Genomic DNA, 18,618 nt, shown 5'->3' with positions numbered 1-18,618 from the left:
TCAATCACCATAAAGGCAAACCTCTGTTAAATTAGTGACAAAAAGCTTCGGCTTCTCTCAGTTAGTACCTTCCCACTCCTGCTTACTTCCTTCTTTAGGGAAGGAGACCTCATCTATGAATGCAGGAAATGACTGTTTACTGGTACCATCAGGGAAGTCTTCATGTAAGATGCTCCTCTGCTGAAGGACACAGTTGCAACCTCTCTCTCCAAGATCTTTCTTCTCAGGACACAGAATGAGTAACAGAAGAGAGAGTGTAGTGTAGGGAGTAAAATATGGCTGTTGCCATTCACATAACTTGTTACTTAACCTCTCCAGACTTCACATTCATGCCCATAAAATGAGGATAGTACTACCTCATAGAGTGGTTGTGAGAATGAGCAACATTGTCATTTAAAACACTTCTGGTAGAGCCTGCGTATACTGAGTACAACTTGGTACCAGACCAGTAACAGCTAGTCTAATGATCCGGTTAATTTCCACTTGAGTTGAATTCTAGCTTATTTCTTATGTCTTCTTACTGAAGGAGTTAGATGGTGGAAAATTTACCTTTATTTTCCACTTTTAGTGTCTTACTGGAAGAGGAAAATCTGAAGATCAGAGACAGGAAATTCATGCTGGGGAGTAACCTGAATCCTGCATCTGCATTGCAGATACTAAAGGGAATTTGATCCTGGACTTTTTGCATTGCTTCAGTTATATAACTAAAGGCCAGTTCCTTTTTTGATGTTGTATATTGCTGGAATTTTGACATTTTTTCCTTTCCAGATGTGATATAGACCACAATAAATTTCTTGGTAGTGGAAGCCTCAGGTCTGACAGATGTGAAGACATTTAGGATGTAACTTTCCTTGTTGGATTGAGATGATAGAGTAGCAGGCTCGATGAAGAAAATTGTCTAGTTGTCAGATTGTTACACAGTGTTTTACCTTTTGTTACCATTCCCCTTGAAAGAAAATTAATAAACACACAAAACCAAGTGGGTAGAGAATATAGAGAAAAACTTTCAAAGACCAACTCTGAAAATTGAATTTAAAAAAATGTTTCAAGCAACATTAAAGTACTAGTGTCAAAAGATCAGTTGCAAATGAGTCCCTTGATTTTGTTATTAAGACCAAAAGTCTCTACTTTAACATAATATAGTATGATCTTTAAAATAGTTTTATCTGGTCTCTTCATTTGCTGCGTGAGAGCCAAGCTCTCTGGGAAGCCCAGAGAAATGTCTATGATTGCAGAGCTGGTGTCTAGTTATTCCTGGAAGGGTGGTGAGGATTTGGGTCTCCAGATGCCAGTCTGGGATATTATGTTTGCCCTTTGTGGCTTATAATTAATGGCTTAAAGTGTAATAACAATTATAGATCATATAGTACATGTTGAAAACCTAAAACAGTTGTGAATGAACAGCTAGACTCTGTCAGCTACTGACAGACAGCAAGGAAATCTTAAATACTAGATTTAAAGAAAGAAAGGAAGAAATCAGAGTCAAAGAGAAAGAACTAGAACAGGGAAGAGAACCGGTGACAAGATTTGCGCTTTGCAATGGACAAGCTGGAGCCATCAGACCTCGTTTGTGCCACGGACCTATGGACCTGATGCCTATCCCCCTTTGCACTTTTCGTGTTCAAATTCTTCTCCTATCTCTTTGGCTACTTTCCAGAAGTGAGTAAATCTCCGTGGGAATACTGGGGCTGACGTTGATTGTGGCATTCTATTTTTCAGGAAGGCGTTGTCACAGAGTCTGAGGTGCGGTGTGTCGTTCATTGTAAAAACCCCTCCAAGCATCTGGGAACATGCTGCCCCACGTGTCCAGGTAACCTCTCAGGAAGGGGAAGGCAGTGCAGCTCCCTGGTACAGTACAGCACTGTTGAAATCCTTCGGGGTTCTCTCAAGCATGCATGATTTTCCCACTCCCGACTGGAATTTTTCTCCCTTTATGTCTGTGTACCTAATGGGTGAGGAGAGCAAACTTCTTTGCATAGAAATGTCCGGTTGGACTCTGGTGGGCCCGGGATGACTGCAATGTGCTGTAGGTCTTGGCAAGGATGCTCCAGGCTCCGGAGGCCTGCTTTCCACTCCACGGGGCCACAGGTAACGCTTATTTTGGAAGGAAAGGTTGTGGCTTTCCCTTGCTTCCAGAAATGTCTTTTTACTGCTTCATATTGCAATACCTTGGCCGGGGCTTGCCTTGGTGATGAGGCGACCAGATGTTTTCTGAACACCGAGAGCTGGGTCCCTAAGTGGATTTAGCTGAAGGCTTTGCCGGTCTCAGTTTTCTGCGTGGTGCAGTGACTGGGAATCACTGTCTTTTTAAAGGGCCCCAGGGCCTAGCTGACAGCAAAGCGATCTTTCCTTTCCAGTGGCTGGAGTGTTTCCTCTTACTTCTCTGAACAGGATTACAAAGGCCTCCTGCTTCTTTTCTTGCCCTTAGGTACGAGCCCGGGGATTTTGAGGTGAGAGATTTTTTTCTGATCCCTTAAGCCCCTGGCCCATACTCTTCAACAGATGTTCTACATTTTGGGTTTTACTCTGAGTGCTTTTCCTCACTGGAGGCGATACTCACAACTACTTCTCTTTGCTTTTGAAGTTAATCTCCAAACGGCCTTCTGTTCTGTGAGCCTTCCCGGGAAATGGCAAAGGCACCGTCGTGGGATGCTCTGTGAAGATGAGCCCCTGGTTCCTTCCCCTCCTGCCATTTCCCTCCACACAGTCTGCCGCGCTCCCAGACCTGAGTCCCTTCCAGGGTCCAGACTTCCCTCATCTTTGAATGACAGTGAGGACAGTCTCTCTCCACTGCTCCTAACCTTCCTGAGTTCCCTGGACAGTCTTTATTGAGCCAAGCTTCCTTTTCACACTGCAATTTCTGTTAAGCTTGTGTTATTGGATAAGCTTAAGTGAAGGCCAGAAACCAGTTGAAAGTAAAATAATTCTTTCCATAACTCAGTTATTTTGTATCTATCAAACAGAATTTGCTTGAGTACCATTCCCCTCTGAATGCACTGAATGCTTTGCATCATGTAACCATATTCTAAAATGCCTAAAGGATCTTTATTAAGTTAGCTCAGTCATTCTTTAGGCTGCACATGAAAATCACCTGGGAAGTTTTAAAAAATAAATCTTGATGCCCAGGCTGCATCCCAGACCAATTCCATCAGAATCTTGGAGGGTGAAACTCAGGCCTCCTGGATAATTTCTGTGCACAGCCAAGCTTGAGATTGATAACAGAGCAAATTTTATATGCCATAGAGATTTAAAAGATATCAAAGCTGTTAAATATGAATTCAGTTGGGTTGAGTAGATTGTCGCTTTATTGGTGCAGAATCAACTCGGCATATATAACATTCCTTTTCACTTAGAAGATAGTCATATTTTTAGACTGCCTTTGAAAGTATGTGTATAGAAACAACAGAGTGAATTTATTTCAGCAGCTGAAGTTATCATACTGCAGCAATTGCTTCTCTCATTTTGTTTTTAAGTTGAGTTCCCAGGAAGGAAAGGCTGAGCTCTGTGATTGCACATATTGTAATGTTAAGTCTTCACCACCATTTCAGTAAGGGATGAAGTAGTGTTTTTAGTTCACACAGGCAGAAATTTGACTCAATGAGGATAAGTCCAAAGGTGGGGTTGGGGTCCCCGGCCTCTTTTCTTTTCTGGCCACTATACTGTACTACCTGCCCCTACCCCACACCGTGATCATTATTCAACTTGGGTCTAGATGCCCTGGAAAGCAAATCTTTAAAAGTTAGCTTGCCAGTCAGCCCTGATGGGAGGAAGTTTAGAGGGGAATGGATCTGTGTATATATATGGCTGAGTTGCTTTCTAGGCACCTGAAACTATCAGAACATTATTAATCAGCTATACCCCAATATAAACTAAAAAGGTAAAACATTGGCTTGCCAGTGCTGCACACTAGCCCCCTGACATCTGGGTAGGCACTCTGCCCTTGGTTATGGGGTCAAGAATCAACTTTATTCTCTCTCCTTAATTTCAAAGACCAACCTTTGGCATGAAAATCAGAAGACTCAGATCTGGCCGCATCCAGACTGCATTATCCTGTGTCTTGGGAAGGAGGCCTCAGCCAAGTCTAGAGAGGGACAGTCCATTGAGGCCTTGGGGTATTCTCCTTGTAATTCAGAAGGACTGGCATCTGTCATTGATCATGGAATGGTATTCCCCATAATGACAAACACGTACAGCTTGTGGTCAGTTTCTTCCTGAAACAGATTGCAGGACATTCTTAGTTGTCTGCTCCTTCTTGTCTGACTCTTTGCTCAAGGAGGATGGGCTGTGAAGGGAACAGTTTGCAAGAGTTTTCATTTAAAAATTCGTTATTTAAGTTATCATGTGGGTTGTGCAGTTAACCTGTCTGGCAATCTGTATGACAGAACCAGTGGTGCAACATATATGAAAGCACTGAAGACCCTTTGTTGGAAATGTCTTTTGAAAAGAGATGACTGGGCACCTGCTGTTATTAACAGTGCTGAGCTATGGCCACGAGGAGGGCACCAAGCTTATCAGGTCTCCTGGATCAAAGAGAACAGCAGGAGGGTGGCTCTGGCTCCTCCCCTGGCTCTCGCTGTGGGCATCAGAAAGATCTGAAAGCCGCAGTTCACCCAGCTGTTCAGCTTCAGTAACATTTGTCTCCATGTGTTTCAGTTGAACAAAAGGCTTCATATCTAGCTTTAAAATGAATAGGTCTGGTGGCTTGATCGGGTGGTTATGGGCAATGCTCATATGTTCAGATGTTCCTTTTGTCAGGAACCAGCTGCTTTGAGAGTTTGGTGGGTTCTGTTGACAACTTTGGGTTTCCCAGGTGGCACAGTGGTAAAGAATCCACCTGTCAATGCAGGAGATGCAGGTTCAATCCCTGGGTCAAGAAGATCCCCTTGAGGAAGAAATAGCAACCCACCCCAGTATTCTTGCCTGAAAAATTCGATGGACAGAGAAGCCTAGTGGGCTACATACAGTCCATGGGGCCACAAAAAGTCATACATGACTGGGCATGTGTGTTGATGGCTTTAGTGGGCCTTGAACATCTGTTCTCAGGGGCGTGAGTCGGTTTTTCACGAGAGCCCTCTTTGCTGAGTTTCCCCATTGGAAGTGCTGCTTTCCGCACTCTCTATCTGTGGAAAGTGACCTCAGCTATTCTGGCAAGGCAGCTGGTGAGGCAGTCCTGAGGAAGGAGGCTTTGCCGTTAGCTGACAGTCCTCCTGTGCATGGCCCATGTGGCGCAGGGTCATTGGCCAGCCTGTTCTTCTGGTCATCTGTGACATCACTTAAGAATAGAGCAGCAACCTCAGCATCTTTCTGATAGGAGGTACCTCCTGGCTCTTGGGCCTATTTTTAACCAAACTTCTTGGGGACATCCTAGCCCCTTCAACAACACACAGGGTGGGACTGAAAACCTGTATGGTGCCTTCTGCCTTGCCTTTGTCCTTTCTCATCTTGGTGTCTGGCCCTTTGTGTGGTATGGCCAGGGGGTCGGAGCTGAGTTAGCACCCAGCACTGCCAGCTGGATGAGTTCCTTCCTCTCTCTGGGCCACGTGTTCCTTCCCTGCAGGGGCAGTGATCAGAGTCCGTGCTCTGTGGGCTCACTGAAGATAGAGTGAGGTCAGGAGTATGAAGGGTCTGGCAGAAGCTGGCCACTTCTGGCTACTCTCCAGGTGGCAACTCTTCATGTCATTTGCTCCTAAGCTCATCCTTGACCTCTCTGGCTTGACCTTCTCTTTGCCTCTTCCAGCTCCTCTGGAATTTGGTTCCCTGGCTGTGATTGGGGTGGTGCTGGTAAGCTGCTCAGACTCTGCACAGCTCAGAACCCTGTACTGTTGCTGCTCAGGCCAACCTGACTTCCAACATTTTGTTTGCTTTCTAGCATCTTCGGGTTTCTGGGTCCATGTCGATCTTTTGTAGTCTACAGGATTTTTTTTTTTTTTTTTTTTACTTTGAAGCACTCTTGTCCTTTGATTGAAGACTATGCTGTACAAGTTGGGGGTGGAGGTGGGGATGGTTGCTCAGTGGCTAGAAGGATATAATTTCAAGCTGAATCAAGACTGTGGCCCTGATTCGAAACTCTGCTTTGCTTTCCAGGCTGTGTGTTTGAGGGGGTGCAGTACCAAGAAGGGGAGGAATTTCAGCCAGAAGGAGACAAGTGTACCAAGTGTTCCTGTGTTGTAAGTACTGCTTTGGATGTTCCCAGGGTATTCGTTTTGCTTAATTGTGCCTTCAGCTCACCAACTCCAGGCCTAAGTCTCTTTATAGTCTCTCCTCTCCCTCCTGATGTGGAACCGAGGACAAAGCTCAGCACTCTGAGGTGGGTGTCTCAGCCTTGGCAGTGTTAATATTCTGGGCTGGATAGTTCACAGGTAGCAGCTGTCCTGTGCCTTGTAGGATGTTTAGCAGGATCCCTGGTCTCTACCCATTGGATTTTAGGAGCACTCACCCTCTCAGTTGTGACCAGCAACGGTGTCTGCTGACATTGCCACATGTGTCCTGGAGAACATGATCACTCCTGATTGAGAACCACTGGTCTAAAGAGTGAGGGAGAGGGGTTGATTTCCCTTCACCTGCCTTCTTTGGGCAGGCATGGATTCTCCATTCTTTGGGCCAGAGAAACTTCTTGCTTAGGCAGCTGTTGAGTTCTTTAGTGCGGTCGAATGGGAAGCAGATGGAGATAAATGTAGCTTGCTTTGGAGAGAAGCTGATTTGAGGATTGGTCAATTATGCTGAGGAAAATGGACAGGAGGAAATGACCCCTAAACCATGGATTCAGGGCAGAGAAGGGATTAGTGAGACAAAGCTGTAGACTTGCCTTTCTAAGCACTATTGATTTGTAATTCACAGACTAAGGATATCCTCATAGTGCTTAGGAATGAAAAAGGAACTTGGCATATGTTATAGTTTTAAAGGGATATTTTTTATTAATGTATTTTAAATTTGGAGGAAAATCATTGGTGATGGTGGTGGTATTGATGATGATGGGGACTCTAGTCTTAACCAGCTGCTCCAAGTTATTTACAGTAGGGAGTTAGTACAACCGTATATTTTTTAAGCTTTTAATCTTTTGCAGTAAAGAACACACAGTACTCATCTCAGAATATAAAAAAAAACAATATATGGGGAACTTCAGCATCCTAACTTCACCAAAGCAGAATCATGTGTGGATCATCATAAATCATAGTATTTGTCATTTCTCTACATGTTTTTCCCAAAATATTTCCTCTTTCCTATAGCACACATACACATACAACTTAGAGAATCCAGATTAAAGTAAGCATGACCAAGGGTTATAGTTTTTGCAAGGGGAAGAAGGACAGGAAGGAGAGAGAAGGAAGGAGACACAGGATATTTATATCTATACCTATAGATAGATAGTATTTATATCTATAGTTAGATAGATATTTATATCTATACCTGTAGATAGATACAGATGTAGATATAGATATAAAAATAAATATGTAATATAAGGTATATGTACATTATATACCATGTATGTATAAATATAAATATGTAATATAAGGTATAGAAAATACCTTGTAGGAATATATAAAAACACAAAACTAGCTAATTAATGAAGATGAACATGATTTTTCATATTCAGACTCAACTTCCATGTTTTTCCTTTCTTGCTAATTATGACTAAATAGCTCTTTGTTTTTGTAATATTTTCTATTTGCCACTAAATACTGCCCATTTCACAATTCTATTTCTTCCACACTGGTAGCTGTAAAGTTTTCTGATAATTAAATTATTTTCATCTCATTCTTTTGGGTAGATTGAGGAAAAGCAAGGCAAACTTCAGTAGAAAACTTTAAATCTGCACCTGAATGAATTATTGTTTCCATAAAGGTGGGCCAAGTTTAGGCAACTGAGCCTCCTTGGGGAGAAAATTTAGAAGGTGGCAGGGAGGATGGGAGGCTCCTGCAGTTTCGCCAATGACAGTTACACAAAGCTATCCGATGTTGGGAATGGAAATGAGTTTAGAGATTATATGTAAAGGGTCATATACTCATGCACTCAAGGTCTTCAGACTTTGTGTGTTTATAAAGACACTGCATGATCAATGAAATACACCGGCGGGCCAAATTCAGGCCCCTGCAAGTACTGCTTTTATTTTCAGTTGAAGAAAGAAAAATCCAAAGAAGTAGTTGCTTGCCCAGGCTTTCCTTCTCATGAGTTCCTCCAGATCTATATTCTATATCATTTTCTATATCCCTATATATTCTAATCTCCTACATTTCTGTATTCCTAATCCTGTGTTCTTTCTAGTTCTCCATGTTACCCTTGGCACATAAGGGGCAGCTAATGGCGTCGACTGTCCCTGGTGTCAGCCTGTCAGTTAATAAGGGAAGGAGAGGAGGAGATGGAGCTCTTGCTTGGGGACAGGACATTTATGAGTTGGCTTGGGTATAGGTAGAGTCAAAAGAGCCGTTTTTCTTTTTGTGAATACAAAAGTTTGAGGCATAAGCTTTCTTTTTTGCAGCTTGTTATGAAAGTAATTTGGTTTTTAATATGCTTTTATTTTGCTATCTTTTGATGTAGTATGCTAAAAAAAAGTAAGAGAGAGAGAGAGAGGCAATGTCTTGGCAGCAGATGGCCCTGTCCTGAGACTGGCAACTGGACAGATGTTTGCTTTAGAAGGCAATATTGCAAATGTGCAGCCTGGCCCTGGCCCCATGAGACTCAGAGTGTGAAGGTTCTGTCTGGCCACGGGCTTGGACACCTTGCTGTGGACAGTGCTGGGAGTGAGGGGGTGAAACTGGACAAGGGCTTCGGACAGGACCTGTGCGAGGCTGGGTGGTCCACTGAGGAGGTTATAGGAAGGGTATGCCCCTGGAAGCTGCAGATCCCCCAGTTTAAAAAGAAGACTATGTATAATTACCTGCTATGCTTTGGTAAAAAGGAAAACAATGGTACTATAAATAGAGAGATGGAAACACATCGATGCATTTGGGTGTATATGTGGTGTTTGTGTGCATTTATATTTGCATGCATAAATGTCTGTATCTATGGGCGTATCTCTCCACATGCACATATCCATGTCTATATAAGCATGCCTATAAATATAAATACAGACCCACATTTACATGTCTAACTTTGGATTCTCCCAGAAACAGACCCTGCAGCAAAGGTTGGGGTGTAGGGAGTCTCATGGGAGATGGAGGATACTGGCCAAGGAGAGCAGAGATGAGATCAGAAGCGGGAGGCAACTAGCTGAGGTATGTGACCAAGCGTGGATCACCATGCCTGACCAGAGTTCACCCCTGCCGGCAGACTTGAGAAGCCAAAGGAATTCATGCCTCAGAATTTCCTGCCTGACAGTGAGAGAGATGACTTATGGTTCCACCACTTCCCGTCTGCTCCAGTGGGGGAGTTGATTGGGTACCCTTTTGAGCTGCCTCTCAGGTGGCAAAGTGGCCTCTAAGAGAAAGAATGCAGGGCAGCTGACGTCTGGCATGTGCACTCAGGTTTGTGAGTGCAAAGAGGTGGGTTGGGCCGCAGCAGTTGGCTACAACATATATGTGTGTGTACACAGGTACATGTATGTATGCACACAGGCACAGACATTACTATTTTAGTATCTCTGAATATGTATGCGTATAGGTACATACGCATGCCATCTGTCCCTGGATTACGAGTTTTTTCCCTAAACCCATTACTTCCTTATGCCTCGCATTCTTTGCTCATGTCTCCACCCCTGTTTGGAATACCTTTCTTATCCTTCTTCACCTGGTCAGTGCTTGGCCTTTCGAAGTTTGTTATCATCACCCACGGCAGCTCCCTGACCACTCCATGCCTCTAGGCAGAAGCAGAAAAAACTGTTTTCTCATTTGTATTCCTGAGGCTTAGGGCTCTCCCTGGCTGGCTGACTTGCCATCTGTCCCTCCCTCCTTCCCTCATGTGCAGACACACGCACACACAACACACATGTGCACACACTTCCCGGTGAGCCCTTGCCCCACTGTAGCGTGATTACCAGAGCATTTTCCTGTTCTGTGTTAGGCCGTGTCCTCCATAAGGGAGGGAGGTATGTCTTCTGATGCTCATCTTGCTAACCTCTGAGCTTAGCCATATGGGTGCTCAGTGATGCTGGCTAGCAATCTTCACCTGCTTTCATATTGCTACCTCGTAATGGTGTACACTAAACCAGTAATCTCTTTCCTTCCAAACTGTGACAGTTCTGCCCTTTAAAGCTGGCCAGCTCCTTCTTGCCTGAGAGAACGTGTGTGTGTGTGTGTGTGTTAGTCACTCAGTTGTGTCTGACTCTTTGTGACCCCATGGACTGTAGCCCACCAGGCTGCTCCTCTGTCCATGGGATTCTCCAGGCAAGAACACTGGAGTAGGTTGCTATTGCCTTCTCCAGAGGATCTTCCCAATCCAGGGATTGAACCAGAATCTCCTGCACTGCTGGCAGATTCTTACTGTCTGAAGCTTTTTAGAGAATAGCTATTGTTAGATAAATATCCTAGTCCTGTTAGGTTACTGTTTGCCTTGGAGCACACCCCATAATGTGTAAAACATCTCTAGTGTATATTACCCATCTCTGATGGATGAGTTGCCAGCTCTTGAAGTAAATATTGTACACCATGAAAATTGTATTTTACATCCAGCCTCCTTTGTTACATTCTCCAAATTTGTGAAAATCTGTCTACCCATGTTTTTCGGATGTGGTGACAAAAGCAGACCACCAGAAAGACACTCCTTCTGACTGAGACGGATTCCTTGGGTAATGGAACAAATGCCTCACACATGGTTTCTCATCCTTGCTTCAGGTCAGGACAGTATACACAGCATTCCAGACAGCTGAGAACATGCTAATGTTTGACGATATCTGGAGAGGATTTCACAACCTCTCACTCTTACCCATTTCAGAAGCAGAGCGTCTCACATTTTTCGGTGTGAGTAGCATTATGATTCATGTAGAAAATGCAGTGCTTCACTATCACTTGTGAAACTGTGTCATCCCCATGTTCCCGCTATACATAAATGACCGAGCCAAGAGTTACTCCTCTAGAGAGCTGGTACTTGTCAGGGAAGTGGACATTTGAGTTCCTTGAGCTGTTCCTTAGAGTCATCTAAGTCATAGCAGAGTGCATTCCTCATGGTGTGTGTTCATTTTAAAAATGAAAGAAGATTCTTTCCTAAGACAGAAGCAAAGAGTAGTTTATATAGAGTATATTGAACATTCATCTGAGCTTGAGTCTTTATGATCTGCCTAACTGAACAAGAGCTTCCATCCTGGCTCAGCAGTAAAGAATCCTCCTGCAATGCAGGAGTTGCGGATTCGATACCTGGGATGGGAAGATCCCCTGGAGGAGGAAATGGCAACCCACTCCAGTATTCTTGCCTAGGAAATCCCATGGACAGAGAAGCCTGGCGGGCTACAGTCTATGGGGTCGCAAAGAGTGGACACAACTGAGCGACTAAGCGCCAACAAACTGAACAGCAAACAGTTCACTGTGCCTTTGTTCAGTCAAATGTTCAGCCTGGTGGCAGTTGGTACAGATATTTCTGGAAGACCTGATGTCTTCAGGCGTGTAAGGCTAAAGGCCAGGGTGCCAACGAGAGGTGTTTGTATTCTGTTTTACCAAACTATTTTAAGAACCCTATGGGCTCTATGTTCTTGGAAATCACTTACTGAAGTAGGGAAGCCCACAGAGCTGTAGGACGCTCTAAAAAAGTGGCAAGTCCTCAGTCTGCAAAACCAGCCAGATTAACAGGCCAAGATCAATTACTTTTGCTGACAAAGGTGTATTAAGTTCTGAGGATTTTTACTAATAAACATGGCTTGTTAATGGTCTGTCTGTGATGAAGGAGCTGAACTTTATTGGCTCTTAGAAGCCCCGGAGTCCATAAACACCTTTGCTCTCACTTGTACTTTAGATACTGCAAAGTGCTGTCTCTCAGGGAAAATGAAACTCCCAGCAAGGTTATTTGGGGAGAACAAAGGAAATGGAGATCTTTGTGGTTCCCATTCCTCTGAGACCAGATTCCTTAAGATGCTCTGCACAGCCTGGCATGGTCCAACCTCTGCCAGGTTCTCTGGCCTCATCATTGACCCTTCCTCGTTCTCTCTGCTCTGGCGTCTGGGCAGATCCTCCGGATCCTCACTACACAAAGTGTGCACCTGACCAGCCGTATTGACCTCACCTGAGAGCTTGCTGGAAATGCAGAAGTTTGGACCCTACTGCAGGTCCAGAATTGAAATCTACAGTTTGGCAAGATTTTCAGAAAATTCATTTTCCAAATAAAGTTTGAGGAGCTCTGGTCTAACAGCTCTTGGCCTTTCCCTGGGCTGCTTTTTCTTTCTTCTCTCCACTTTGCTCCATGTTTTGATACCCCATGCCTAGTTAACACCACTTATCCTGTGCTTGGAGGCTCAAACATTCCTTCTTTCCAGAAGCTTGTGTGACTCCCAAGACTAGATCGGGTACTATTGCTAAACCCTGTAGAGCAGCCCATACTTTACTTCCTAAACATTTAAAAGGATTCCTAATTAGATATTTTTGTGTGTAATGATTTTATTTAACTCTTTGAGGGTAAAGTGTTCAGTCATGTCCAACTCTTTGCAACCCCATGGACTGTAGCCCACCAGGTTCCTCCATCCATGGAATTCTCCAGGCAAGAATACTGGAGTGAGTAGCCATTCCCTTCTCCAGCAGATCTTCCTGACCCAATGGTAACTCTTGTATCTTCGGTGCTTGGTGCATAATGGATATTCATACTAATTGCTGAATTCAAGAATGAATGAGTGTTGACTTTGATTTTGATTTCTTTCCCTACTGCCTCTTTCCCCTCTCTGCTGTTTCATATTCCACTGTACGTTTTGTCTTTTCCATTTCTGAAAGGAAGATGGATGTATTTGCAGCCGCTGTAGTACTTAATATAAATTGCTTTGTATGTAATGTGGATGACTTCCCTAAGGATGTCTTGCTTGAAAAGTGTTGCCTCAGTCTCAAAGATTTCCACTACTCATGGCAACAGAAAGATGCAGTGGTCGGAAGCACTGGCCAATGACTGGGGCTACTCGCTGTGGCAGAGCTTGGAAAGGAAAGCATAATTCTCCATCCTCAGAGCTGACTTTGCCCTGAAATATGGGAGATGTGTCTGACCTCTCCCCACTCCAGTCTATCCAGCTTCAGATTGTACTTCCCTGTAATAGGATGCAGTGTGATAGCTTGTCATTTTCCTGGTCACATGATGCCATGGCAATCCAAGTTACTTATTCCCAGCCACGGCACTGCTCCTCTGACATGGGAACTTGGGACCCTTGATGCCTGAGTCCTCTCACATGGACTCTGCTTTACTCTTGGTAATATGTGCAATTTGGCGCATTTTAGTGATAGGCTGTCATTGTGTCTTCCCTGTCCCTGGGGAGAAATTTGGCTACATTTGGGCAATAAATTGGAGAATTGAGCAATTATTGAGTGAATTAGATCAATGTGGGCAGTTTCTCTAAGCAGTGTGGGCCAAAAACCCTCAGAGTAGTTTTCAAAACTAGTTTGAAATGTTGATGTAATTGCTGCAGTGTTCCATGTTGCATTGTGGTTGTACCATCACTCTGAGGATAAAAAGATCCTGGCTTTGAACAGTCAATTTAAAAAAGAAAAGGCTTTTCTTTAAGGGCTGGATAGCACTTGCCACTAAAAGGGGCCTCAATTTGCTTAGTAAAGTGGCTGGTTCTGCCTGCTTTTGGCTAGACCATGAGGTCCTGAATCTTGGGGTTTTATGTTAGGATGAATCTGAGCAATTGTGGTTTCTCTGTCAACCTTCTATTAGAGGGTCTATTTAATGCCATTCTCTTCAGGGTGACTACATAAATGTACAGCTATTGTTATAGGGGTGTCAAATTCTTGCTTATTGAAAATAATACCAAAGTAAGGCAGAGCTAAGGATATTGCTTACTGTGGTCATCAATGATTGCCTTGACAGAGCCTTAAAATATTATTTTAGAAGGAAGAGGACAAAGATAGGATATTTGTGAGGTTCTTTGGGGTGAGGGAGGCTGAATTAAGGTGAGTTTTTTAACATAAGGACTTGACTTGGATTGGGCAATTTTCATGATATACTATATCATGATATACATATTGGTGGAAACTATGAGGTGAGCTTCATGGCTTGGCCTAAAGAGTTCATGAGCCTGGTTGAGTTATCTGTGTTACTAATACTTTCAGTAAATTCCTTCTGAAAGCAACAAGAGGCTCAATTTTTTTGATGTTAAAAAGATTGAAATACTGTTGTATATTTTAAATCCTATTTCAACCCTGTCTCATGTATTTTCAGGCCAACACTTGAATTTTAATCCCCATACATGTCTTATTTTTTTGTGGTTTCTAAGGTTCCTAATGTTTATTTCTTTATATACTTTATAGTTGAAGCTTCTTGTAAAATTATTTTTCTACATTGGGAGCCACCATCTGAAAAATGAGCCTAATAGGGTAAAGAGTTAGAAAGGAAATTTCTTGTGTGACATTTGAGCATTTATAGGAAAACACATAGTTTGAAAGGGATGAGCAAATGATTTATTTATAGAGGAATTACTGATACTAACAGCTACTTCTACTGAGTGTATACTCTGTGCCAGATATATATAGTGCTTTAATGTTCATTTTCAAGATAGTCCTATATATCTAGGGGGATTAGCCCCATTTTTTTGGTGAAGAAGTTGAGATTTGAGAAGTTTAATCGCTTGCCTAAGGTCAAAAAGTTAATAAGAATTGAAATCCTGAACTATGTGATTATAGTCACATGTTATTTCTATCCCATCTACCAACCCCGCCCCCCCACCAAACCCGTGTCATTTTGAGATACCCAATGTATGGTTTTTTGTAGACATTTGAAAGTGGGACATGCCATCTGAATCTATGGAATGAAGAGCAACCAGATATTTCGAGGGAGAGATAATTCCGCCTTGAGCGTTCAGCCTAAGTATGTCACAGTGATGGCAGAGTGAATGACGAACATGTATCTGCTACCCTCACATCAGTTGGAGAATGGAGACAATGTGATCTATAGTGTATCTGTTTGCCAAGAAATTATGAATACACAAAGAGAATGTGTTTGTTGCTGGGATAGAGCTATGCTCAGTGCCTCTGCTTCCAAAGATGATAGAAATAAATGTTTATCTGGTGGGTCCTATCTGTTCCTTATAATAGTCACTGACGGAGTTTAATCATCAATTTTGGATAGCCTTCTTATCCATGTAAGAAGCAGATGCATTTGGAAATTTAAGTGAATTTCAGAATGGGTATTGATAGTTGGGAGAAAAACGTGTAGCTCAGATGGCAAAGAATCTGCCTGCAATCCAGAAGACCCAGGTTCTATCCCTGAGTTGGGAAAATCCTCTAGAGAAGGGAATGGCAACCCACTCCAGTATTCTTGCCTGGAGAATTCCATGGAGAGAGGAGCCTGGGGGTTATAGTCCACAGGGTCGCAAAGAGTTGGGCGTGACAGTGATTAACACTTTCGCTTTTCTCTTTTCTTGGTGGCTCAGATGGCCAGGTGGCACTTGTGGTAAAGAAGCCGCCTGCCAGTGCAAGAGATGCAGATTTGATCCCTGGGTCAGAAAGATCCCCTGGAGGAGAGCTTGACAACTCCCTCCAGTATTCTTGCCTGGAGAATCCCATGGACAGAAAAGCCTGGAGGGCTACAGTCCATAGGGCCGTAGAGTCAGACACGACTGAAGAGACTTAGCAGCAGCAACAGTAGCATGCATGCAGAAAAACAAGCTCCATTGATTAAATCTCATCCCATTATATCCTTGTTAAGATCATTCCTTGTAATTTTCTCCTCTTTCTTTTATTCTTTCAAGATGTGTCACACAATGAACGCCTTTCATGTCTGAAAAGTCCCAGGAAAAATACTGATTTTACTAAAGAGTGAAGAACTTTCCAACTATTCCTTCATTTTTTCTTGTATCTTTTCATTCATCTCTTGTCTCTATAGCCAGCTAGTCATTTACTAATTTAACAAAGATTGAGTGCCTGCTTTGTGTTAGATCCTGTATTAGGTATTGAGTGTTCAGAGATGAAGAGGATTTCACTTTTTCTTTCCAGGTAACTCAATCTATTGACTTGGGCATACTTACTAAAATCAAGCCATACTGCAACATTTTTTGTGTGTGCCACGTAAAAGATAATAATATTATATATGATAATATATGCCAAGTATAAAACATTTTTAAAAGTCCAGATATATTGAAGAGTAGAAGTAACTGTATAACTCAAGAAAACCAGTTAACATGATTTGACATATTTCCTTCCAACTTTTTTTCTCTATATTTTCATATAGTTAAATAACTAGATCACATTGTATATTTTGCATCCTGGTTATTTTCATTTAACTTTATATTATGAACATATCTTTATTTCATTAAAAAGTCATTTAAAATAATTTTCATAGCTGCATAATATTTTGTCAGTATGTGCTCAATCGCTCAGTCATGTCTGACTCTTTGTGACCCCATGGACTGTAGACTGCCAGGCTCCTCTGTCCATGGGATTTTCCAGGCAAGAATACTGGAGTAAGTCGCCATTTCCTTCTCCAGTGGATCTTCCTGACCCATGGACTGAACTTACATCTTCTACATTAGTGGCAGATTCTTTACCACTGAGCCATCTGGGAGCCCTCCTTTAGGCTACTCACGTTCAATGCTGTTACCAGAGCAGCTATACTCTGTTTTGCATCTCCTTGCTTCTGTCATTGTTCCCTGCTGTTGAACTTTAAAAACAACATCTACTAATTGAGGATTCATTTCAAACTTACCATCTATCTCTAGATAAATTTTTAATCTTTAGTGTGCTTTGCCTGATGAAGTTCGTGTTTATCATCCTTATATTCTCAGGGGCCTCAGGGTCTGTATTTGTGTAGCTCCTATAAACTTGATAAATCCTTTCTAGAAACTCTGGTGGCTCCTCAGTTGGTTTTTGTTCTATCTCCTGGATTTTGTTTAAGCTCTTTTGTCTAGGTACCCCCTTGGGTTTTCTCTCAGACCTCCACACCATAAGGTGGTAGTCCTCTGACTCCTTTTTCTTCTGATGCAATAGTACAAGTGTTTCTACATATAGTATCTCATCTCTTTTCCCTGCTCTTTTACAAAACACTTCTAACTGTGAGATGGCATAATAGTTGAGTGAGCCATTTAGGGGCCGTTGCTCTTCTGATCCTAACATGTGTTGGGTCCACACACTATTACAAGAGCATAGTCATAGGCTCACGATTGTATTTTTCCCATTTATCCAATATATGCCCCAAAAGGCTCTCCTTTGAGACAGATGGAGTAGTTCCCATTGATAGATGGAATACTTCCCATTTTTAAAAGTATGACCATACCACAACACAAAAGATGTGTACAAATTCCAGTGTAAAAAATTCCGCAAAAATATTGCAACATTGATACACCAACAGATTGGGACCCAACTCCCAAACTTACACTACAAACCAAAGAATTCCAACTAGGATAGGCTTATCCCCACATGAACTAGTTCCGCAGTGAACCAGTTCCAGCTCAAGTACAGTCCAACAATTCCCTTCCCTAACAGGGTCCCCCAACAGAACTAGCTTATCGCCTAAAGGAAAAAGCACAAACTGAGGGGGAAATGTGTTCCCAGTGTGCACACCGGAGTGACTTGCCCGTCAAATTGAATCCATTGACGGGTAGTTTGTCAGTATACTATGATTTATTTAATCATTTTTTCTGGAATTAAAAATTAACATTGTTTTCAGTTTTTGCTATTATGAATAATGTAACAAACGTCTTTGAAAACTAATCTTTCCTTAAACTAAGCTCATAGAAGTTTAATTAGTGGATCAAGAATACATTTTAAGATGTGTATGTGAGTGTTGTTAAAATACCTCATATAAATGATGTCCTAATTTCCACTCCAGTCAACAGTACCTAGGTGTATATTTTCCTTACTGAAGCTATTTTTCCATCTGAGCATCTTGATTTCATTAACATTTGACTTCTGAAACTGAGCATCTTTCATATGTTTATTGGCCGATTGCATTTTTTTCTGTAAATTGTGTGTTTTTCTCATTTTTCTGTTGAGTGGTTAAAGTTCTACCGAAGTTTATGTGTGTATGAAGGATGGTAATCTTCTGCTGTTTATATTAAGATGTGTTTTTAAAAACACTGAAAAAGTGCTGGATGTGTAGTTTGATCTTCGTGTGTATACTGCATGTTGGATAATGTTAGATTTTGCTGAAATCCCGTGTCTTCTTCCAGTCTTTTCCCCTCAAATCTTGATCCAAACATATTAACCAAGAAAAAAGTGAGTCAGTGTTGTCAGGTCCCCAATTTAATTTGTCCAAGACTTTTCTTTGCTTAAACTTCTCTTTTCCCATCCCTGACTTCATTGTGAGAGTGACTTGGACCTGCCCCCACACTCAAGGGAAGTTATTCTTTGAGTTTCCACAGTGCCTTTTCCCTTGCCTGTGGCTCTAGAGCCTCCCATCTCTCTGTCTTCTCAAGCTTCTCTTTCTTGGCTCAGTGAGAAGGGTCCCTCCTGCTTTCCAGACCTGACCTTCCACTAGGGCTCTGGCTCCCATCTCATCTGGCTTCATCCCATCTTTCCTGCTTCTCCTCCTTCTGTGTTTTGGATGTCCAGCTTCTTGTGGCCAGAC

General features: G+C 42.5%; 1 protein-coding gene across 2 annotated transcripts in view; it reads left to right on the top strand.

Moving 5' to 3' along the window:
• The window catches only part of BMPER (BMP binding endothelial regulator), a 252,730-nt gene that overhangs the window by 65,371 nt on the left and 168,741 nt on the right, over nt 1-18,618 (top strand). For both annotated transcript variants that reach the window (XM_059885635.1, NM_001077997.1), the window contains 2 exon segments: nt 1,720-1,810; nt 6,085-6,167. In XM_059885635.1, the coding sequence (XP_059741618.1) occupies nt 1,720-1,810; nt 6,085-6,167 (174 nt within the window).

The sequence above is a fragment of the Bos taurus genome, chromosome 4, assembly GCF_002263795.3.
Source record: "Bos taurus isolate L1 Dominette 01449 registration number 42190680 breed Hereford chromosome 4, ARS-UCD2.0, whole genome shotgun sequence".
In the NCBI taxonomy this organism is placed as follows: domain Eukaryota; kingdom Metazoa; phylum Chordata; class Mammalia; order Artiodactyla; family Bovidae; genus Bos; species Bos taurus.
This window is presented reverse-complemented; position numbering and strand designations above follow the sequence as displayed.